We start from the raw sequence: 8,496 nt of genomic DNA, 5'->3' as shown, positions 1-8,496 counted from the left end.
GGCTTAGTGCAAAGAGCAAACCAGGGCTTCTCCAGCTGCTTGTTCAAATCTCTCCTCGCTCTCCCAGCCGCCTTCTCTCTCCTCCGCTCCTTCCTTCACCCTCTTTTCGCTGCACATGCAACAACTTAACAGAGCGACCGGGCTGCAGAGCAGAGCGACCAGGCGGGACAAGGCGAGCAAAATTAAAACACCTACTTGCTTTCCATCACCTCATCCCCCGTGTTACGTCCAAGCGCCCCGCTCCCAGCCAGCAGCGATCCCGCCCTCCAGCACCCCGCGGGCACCTGGGCTCTCCCCGGGGAGCAGAGAGAGCTGCCGGTAAGATCTCTCAGCTCCGCAGCACCCTGAGACCCCGCAGGCATCCCACCTCTGCTGGGGTGGCTCAGACCTGGGTCTCTGATGTCCCTCCCTTCCCGGCGCTTCCTCCCTCTGTGCTCAGGCAGAGCAGCACCAAAAAGGCTCCCAGGGGTGTGGGGGGGCTTTTATAAAGTGCTGCCCCCACGCCCCCTCCCTCCAGCCAAGTGGTCTCACCTATGGAGCCCTGCCCAGGCATCGCCGGGTTCCTCAGTCCCATTGCTGAGAGCAGCACCCTGAGGAACTTACTATTTGATTTTCCTTCTAAAAATAAAAAAAAAAGAAGGAAAAACTGCCCAGCCCCTGCCTGACCAAACGGCTCCCCCCCAGCACAGACCCCGGCAGCTGCCCACACACGTTCACACGCTGCGGTTTTGCTCCGGTTTTGCCCACAGGGTGCTCGGCGCGTCCCCTTTTCCAAAGGCTGAAGCAGGCTGGGCCCCCGAGCAGCCCGTTTCAAAAAGAGCAGTGCCGCCGGCCGATGACTCTCTGCGCTCACGGTTTCTATTTTCTAACCCCTTCATCTGTCTGCACTGCGTTAACGGGTACACAAGGGTGGGAAGGACAATCTCGGCCCCGAGACACCTTTGCAGGGACCGTCTTCCCCAATGAAATGTCGGGACCGAGAACTCGTGTCCCCGGGGCTCACTGCGTGTCCTCGTCCTCGTGAGCGCTCCCAAGGATGCAGGATCGGGCCGTCAGCCAGAGGCCCGTGACCCGGCGGGTGCTGAGCAGGGCCACGGTGGCCACAGAGCAGCCACGGCCCCTCGGGCACATCAGCTCCGCACTGGATGAGCCCCTGGGGCGCTCTTAGGGCAAGATCAACCGCATCAGCCTTCACCGGGGATCGAGAGCGTCCCCAGGCAGCGCGGCCAAAGGTGATGGTCTTTATCTGTGCCTCGTGCTTCTCAGATACCAAATATCAAATTGTGCCTGGAGACACTCCTGTTATTAAATATTCCTCCGAGATTAGAGCAGTGCTTCCTCCTCTCCAGCCTCTTCCCTGCCAGCCGAGCCGATGAACACGATAACTTATCGGGACCTTCCCCTGTGCTGTTAGCAACGGCACAGGGACTTACTGACCCACCCCAGAACAACACACTGAATATTTAGGACTATCCTGAGCTTGGTAAGAGATAACATCTTTATCATAGAGCCCTTTAAACCCTCAGTGCCTGCCAGGCTCCTCTGTCCCTGCTGAAAGGACAATATCAGACCCAGAGCAGCAAACACTGATAACAAAATACTTCCTTGAGCAGTGCTGGGGCTGGCAGAGGGGTTGCCCGGCCAGTAGCCCCCCCCCGGGGCTCTCTGCTGTCCGGACACGGCAGCTGCTGGACTGGACCGACGCGACCCCAGCAGAGCGACTGCTCCGCCCCAGCCTGGCCAAACCAGGGCACACCGGTCACACCAGCACAGCACCCAGCGCAGCCCAGCACAGCCCAGTACAGCCCCGCAGAGCCCCGCTGCCCAGCGAAGGGATTTCTCCATCAGACCAACACCCACCCCGTGCCCTCCTTGGCTCGGAGCAGGCTCCACCCCGCCGTGGACTCGGGGGTGCAAACGAAGCGCCCAAGGCTGCGCTCCCGGCGCGTGTCGGCCGCAAGGTCCCTGGTGGGATCACTCGAACATCTCGCAGCGTCCTCGCACGATTACCCCGTGTCACACCTGGGAAACACGAGCACAGAGGAAGAAGTGACTGAGATCCGGCTGCACCCTGAGGAATCGGTCCGGACGGGAATGCTCAGGGATGCTCAGGTCTAGAGAGAGGCTGCCAGGGGCCAGGAAGGGTGAAGCCCAGTGTGAGCATGGGACTCACCTGCCCAGCTGGGGGGAAAATGCCAAGGAATGAGCCCAGACAGTGCTGGGAGACCAGTGGAGATGGCTCTGCCCAGCCAGCGAGGGGATGGCGGGCAATTAGGAAGCAAAGCACCAAGAAATAAATCTGGAGCCTGAGGAGAGGGAGGTCAGCAAAGACACAAAGGTTGAGAGTTCAGACCCTGAGGAACCAAGTCACCCTTGTTACATAAGTCTACAAAAGCCTTTAACTCTGTTTCGCTGAGAAATGAGTCGTCAGCAGTGATTAAACCCCAGGGAAGTCATAAAACCAGCAGATATTGATAAAATGGGATGCTTGATATGGGGAAGCTCCGCCGTGCACAAGCGGATGAGGGTCACCTGCGGTGAGCAGCAGGCGCTGGGCTGAGGGGACACGGGGGCTTCAGAGCTGGGCTCACCCTCTGCAGCGGCTCTGGGGGTGGCTGGCACGGCCAGGATCCAGGACAGAGCCTCCTCCCCCAGCACGTACCCCCACAAAGCCACCGTCGAGGACCTTGGGTAAATCCAGGCTCCTTTCTGAGCCTCTGAGCATCCCTCCCGAGGCAGACGAGCAGCCCTGGGAGGGGGCTGAGTTGCCTTTTGAGGCTGAACTGCTGAGCAAAGAGCGGGGCACCCCAAGCCAGGAGCGTGGCAGGGACACGGCCGCGGGCCGCAGGGAGCCAGCACGGGGCGAAGGACGCGCGGGGGGACGGGGCGGTGGGAGGCCGCTGTCCCACGGGCCTCCTGCCACAGGAGCAACTCTTCCCCCTCGTCAGGGCTGGAGTAGCACCCGACGCCACCGATGGAGGAGGCAGATCCGGTGTGTGACCCCGGAGGAAATCTAAACTAATCTACCTCAGCCAGCCAAAAACCAGAGGGGCTCATTCTGAGACGAGGTGCTGGCTGAAGCCACGCACCTGATCAGCAACTGCGAGATTAGATAAGGACTGAACTTAGTCCCATCCCTCAGGTATTAATGGGAGCTCTCGGGGCTATTCCAGTTCAAGGGCCTGAAGATGTTCGCTTCACTGGGCTTCCTATTTGCTGCCCTCTCTTTGGCACGCTGCATCCCCGTGCAGCAGGTATCCCACCGCAGCAAAGTCCTCCTGGTGTCCTTTGACGGCTTTCGGTGGAACTACGACCAGGACGTGGACACCCCCAACCTCGACGCTATGGCCGCGGAGGGGGTGAAGGCGCGGTACATGACTCCCGCCTTCATCACCATCACCAGCCCGTGCCACTTCACGCTGCTGACCGGTGAGTCCTCCCCAGCCCCGAGCCCGACGGAGCGACGCGGGGCGCAGGCTGGGGAAGGGCGGATTTAGGGTTTAGGCAGCAGTGAAGGAAACAAATTCCAGCAGCCATCCAGCCTCGGCCGCACGCCGCTACGCTTTAGGACAAAATGTTCTGGAAATACAGTGGGAGACAAGGCAACAGCTGCGGAAGGGGGTAGGACTGAACCGTTTATCAAAGGTCAACAGCACCAGAGGTAGGAATTATGCAGCCGCCCCTGGACCACAGTAGGAATCGACATCCTGGTTGGCAACGCGGACAGTGGGATCGAGGCCCCCTCGGCACGTTCCCCACTGACACCGAGCTGGGGGTGGGGGGACACGCTGAGGGCAGGGATGCGCCATCCCGAGGGGCCGGGACAGGCTGGAGAGAGGGGAACAGGCAAACCCCATGGAGTTCAGCAAGGCCAAGGGCAAGGTCCTGCCCATGGGTCGGGGCAATCCCAGCACAAACCCAGGCTGGGCCAGGAGGGGATGAGAGCAGCCCCCGGGAGAAGGACTTGGGGGGGCTGAGGGGGTGGAAAACTGCCTGTGAGCCACCAACGGGCGCTGCCCAGAGCAGGGTGGGCACAGGGCCAGGGGGGGATTCTCCCCCTCTGCTCCGCTCTGGGAGACCCCCCCGCAGGGCTGGGTCCAGCTCTGGGGCACCAACAGCAGAAGGACACGGACCTGCTGGAGCAGGGCCAGAGGAGGCCACGGAGATGCTGGGGGGGGCTGGAGCCCCCCCTGTGAGGACAGGCTGGGAGAGTTGGGGGGTTCAGCTGGAGGAGAGAAGGCTCCGGGGAGACCTTAGAGCGGCCCCCCCAGGGCTGAAAGGGGCTGCAGGAAAGGCGGGGGGGAACTCGTCATCAGGGGTGTAAGGATAGGACGAGGGGTGACAGTTTTAAACTGAAAGAGGGGAGATTTAGATGAGACTGAAGGAAGAAATTCTCCCCTGTGAGGGAGTGAGGCCCTGGCACAGGCTGCCCAGAGAAGCTGTGGCTGCCCCCTCCCTGGAAGGGCTCAAGGCCAGGTTGGACGGCGCTTTGGGCAACCTGGGCTGGGGGAAGGTGGCCCTGCCCGGGGCAGGGGGTGGCACTGGAGGGGCTGTAAGGTCCCTCCCAACCCAAACCCTCCCGTGATTCCATGATTACACGGAGGTCACCCCAACAGGGCTCATCCCTCAGTTCCCCTTTAACAACTGGTCAGACCAAATCTTCTGTAGATATTTACTCCTCACACACAGGACCTGCAGCTCGACCCGGGAGCGGGTTGGTAGTTACTGGATTTATAGTCTCTACAGGCCACCTGATTTCCCGACGGCACTTCTGCCCACCCAGTCCCGTTCGCAGAGTCCAGGGTCTCCTTTTCCCCTGGGTCTCTCTCTCACAGGCTCCAGGAACCCTTTTTGTCTGGGCCTTGAGATATTTCCTTCTCTTTTGTTACAGGATAGCCTGCAGGTAAAGTTTACTTATACTTTCCTACTTACCCAAAAATTAAAGTACAGTTTATGCAGCCCAAGGCTTCATTTGATTAGTCACTACTGCTAAGCTCTGGCACAAATTAGTGTCTCACTACCACGTCCTCCCTGTTTTTATTAGCATCCCTGCATCCTCTGCATTATATAGGTGCCGAACATCAGCGGCCTCCGATCTGTGCCCAGATTGGAGCTCAGCACACGCTGCAACACTGCAAACACGCAGATATAATTAGAAAGGCAGAAACACAAAATAACATTCCCTTCAGTATTCTCCTAATCTGGATTCCCCAGTCAGCGAGAGACAAGGCAAGAGCTGCAGAGAAGGGACAGAACTCAACCTCTATTTATCAAAGGTAAATAGCACCAGCCCAACCCAACAGCCGCCTTTGATAAGATAAATGATTTTTTAGACAACGGAGATGCACTAAATTTAATCTTTCTGGACTTGAGTAATGTATTTGATACAGTGCCACACGGGAAATCATTAGTTAAGATGGAGAAGGCGAAAATTAGTACAAACCCTCTAACGTGGGGAAGTAACGGGCTACGGGGAAGAGGACAGCAGGTGATGCTGAGAGGAGACTGTCAAGCTGGAGGGAGGGCAGCAGGGGAATTCCTGAAGAATCGATTTTGGAGCCAATCTTATTTAAGATTTTAATTAATAACCTTGGCATAAAAGAGTGGAACATGCTAATGAAATCTGCTGATGAGAAAAGGCAGGGAGGCATTGTCAATACAGGGGAGGACGGGGATATCATGCAGAAGTAACTGTGCAGTCTTCGGGACCAGAATAATAAAAATGCCGTGAAATGTAATAACAGCAGGTGCAAGTCTTTCGCTCCCAACAGGAATTCCTGCTGCACGCTGACCTCACGGGTCGTGAGCCCCAGGGAAAGCGAAAGGCCAAGGCGATCGGTTCACCCCCGGGACGGGGCGGCTGCAGGCAGCACCCCCAGGGCTGAGGGTCCCCCGGCTCGGGGTGCGGGCGAGACCCTCCGGGGATCAACCCCCACCACCACCACCCAGCATCTCATTCCCTGCCCTGGGAACCCACTTTGTACGGAGCAGGGGGAGGAGAGGGGCAAAGGGGGAGCTGGGATGGGGGACGGGAGGCAGCAGCCCCTCGCTGAGCCCAGCGCAGGGCCGAGACCCCCCCGTCCACCCGCAGCCCGGCTCACCCCGGCTCCTCCATCTCTCCCGGCAGGGAGGTACCTGGAGAACCACGGCGTGATTCACAACATGTGGTTCAACACCAGCACGGGCCAGAAGCTGCCCTACCACATCACGCAAGGCGTGGACAGCTGGTGGGACAACGGCAGCCTGCCCATCTGGATCACGGCTCAGAGACAGGCAAGTGCGGCCGCCCACGGCCCCTGCGCAGGCGGAACCTGCCTCCAACCAGCCAGGAAAGCTACAGGCAAGCCACGATCTCTAGTGGCCATGAGCTAACAGCCTCGCTGCGAATGGCGGCTAATTAGACTAGGAAAAAAAAAAAAAAAAAGCGTGAAATCCCCAGACACCGGCAGGAATAATTATGATCATTCTGTTAAAAATAGCAAAAAATAATAGATGCGTTTCAGCTTTATTAAGATGTTAATAAAACGGGTTCTCCTTTCTCTGTTTAAAGAAACCTCTGCCCGTTCCTCAGGGAGCACCAGGAGCTCAGGGCTTTCAGCTGCTCCACGGCACAACCCGCGTTCCCGCGGCCTCACCCAGGACTGCGGGCGGCAGCGTCGGGGGCTGGCCCCTCCTTCCCTGGGGGCAGCAGCGAGGCTTTCCCCCATCCCACCAGGCTCTGAGTCTGGCTTTGAGACAGGGCTGGCCCGAGACACGTACCTGTGCCTGTATTTACCTGCCAAGTTGGCCCCGTTGACTTCAGGGCGAGCGCTTATAGGATTGGAGTGAAACACCTGAATGTGTCGGTGGTCCAGAGCCGGAGGGTCCACGCGAGGTACAAACGGGTCAGTGCTCCCAAAGTCACCACGAGCGTTACTAACACAGTGAGAAAACCAATGCGCAGGGAAGGGCAGTGCTTCCAATTAATCACTTTTAATTGGCAATGAGCAAGAAAAACTCATTAGAGGCAGAGGGAGACATTAGGGGGCTGAATGAGCCACCCGCACTAGTAGGGGGCTGCACTGGCAGATGGAGAGATGCTGCGGGGCGAGTCCAGGGGAGTTTATGCAATGTCTCCCCTCACAGGGTTTAAAGACGGGCTCGATCTATTTCCCCGGGGGAAGAGCAAAATACCAAGGAGAAGAAGTGAATATGAAGCTGGTGGAGCCCCTCTTGTTCAACTACAGCAACGAAACCAACTGGCGAGAGAACATTGACACGGCCATGGAGTGGTTCACGGTGCACAGCCTCGACTTCATCGCCCTCTACTTCGGCGAGCCGGACTCGGCGGGACACAAGTTCGGCCCCGAATCCCCGCAGAGGAAAAACATGATCAAGCAGGTGGACAGAACCATCGGCTACTTGAGGCAGCGCATCCGGGAGAGCGGCCTGGAGTCCACCCTCAGCCTCATCGTCACGTCTGACCACGGCATGGAGACTGTCATCAAGACCAACGAGATTCACATCCAGACGGTGGCGAACTTCACGTTCAAGGACATCCAGTTTGAGCTCCTGGATTATGGGCCGAACGGACTACTGGTGCCCAAAGAAGGAAAACTAGAGCATGTGTACTCAGTCCTGAAAAATGCCCACCCAAACTTACACGTGTACAAGAAAGCCGACTTCCCGAGGAGATTCCGCTACGCCAACCATTCCCGGATCACCCCGCTCCTGCTGTACAGCGACCCGGGATACGTGATCCACGGGGTAAGATGTGTCCCACTGCCTCTCTCCTCCTGTCCTTCTCCTGGCACCCCGGTACCCACCCACCTTTAGGCCTTCACCTTGACTGGTCGCCCTGCAAACAGGTGGGAATTCTTTGTGTAAAGACCTTTTCTGCCGTTCAGACTAAGAAGGGTCCCGTAGTCTTGGAGCAGGACTTGCACAAACACAGAGTATCAGCTGCAGGGTCCCCTCCCGGCCGGGCATTAGGGGAAGGCCCAAGGTCAAGGCCAGCAGGCAGCTTCCCACCGCGAAGCTCCTCGGTACAACAAAATGTGGATGCGCTGACATTTAGGGAGGGAACTTGCAGGACGTCATCGCTTGGGAGCTGCGTCTAGGCAGCCCCCTCCAGCTCCTGCAGCGTTCAACGTCACAGATCGGCTCCAAAAACGCAAAGAACCCGAACAGGGAGCGGGGGAGGCCGTGCTGGGGCGGGGGGACGAAGGCTCTGGGCACTGACATCCTCTCCCTCGCCGCCAGAGGTACAAGGTCCAGTTCAACAGAGGGGAGCACGGCTTCGACAACGAGGCCATGGCCATGAAAACCATCTTCCGCGCCGTGGGCCCGGCCTTCCGGCGGGGGCTGCTGGTGGAGCCCTTCGAGAGCGTCCACGTCTACGCCCTCCTCTGCGAGCTGCTGGGCATCACCCCCGAGCCCCACGACGGCGACCTGGCGGTCCTGCGGCCGGTGCTGCGTGAGTCGGGCGGGGGCCGCGCGCCGCCGGTCACCGGGAGC

At 58.8% G+C, this 8,496-nt stretch overlaps 1 protein-coding gene across 1 annotated transcript in view; it reads left to right on the top strand.

Moving 5' to 3' along the window:
- Positions 1 to 3,188: 3,188 nt before the first annotated feature.
- Positions 3,189 to 8,496, top strand: part of LOC113486975 (ectonucleotide pyrophosphatase/phosphodiesterase family member 7-like) — a 7,686-nt gene continuing 2,378 nt past the window's right edge. Inside the window, exons 1-4 of the mRNA XM_026861319.1 lie at positions 3,189 to 3,429; positions 6,128 to 6,273; positions 7,126 to 7,746; positions 8,242 to 8,455. Of these exons, the coding sequence (XP_026717120.1) occupies positions 3,189 to 3,429; positions 6,128 to 6,273; positions 7,126 to 7,746; positions 8,242 to 8,455 (1,222 nt within the window). The remainder of the gene's footprint in view (positions 3,430 to 6,127; positions 6,274 to 7,125; positions 7,747 to 8,241; positions 8,456 to 8,496) is intronic.

This window comes from Athene cunicularia (genome assembly GCF_003259725.1).
Source record: "Athene cunicularia isolate RWA chromosome 18 unlocalized genomic scaffold, athCun1 chr18_part1, whole genome shotgun sequence".
NCBI classification, from domain to species: Eukaryota; Metazoa; Chordata; class Aves; order Strigiformes; family Strigidae; genus Athene; species Athene cunicularia.
This window is presented reverse-complemented; position numbering and strand designations above follow the sequence as displayed.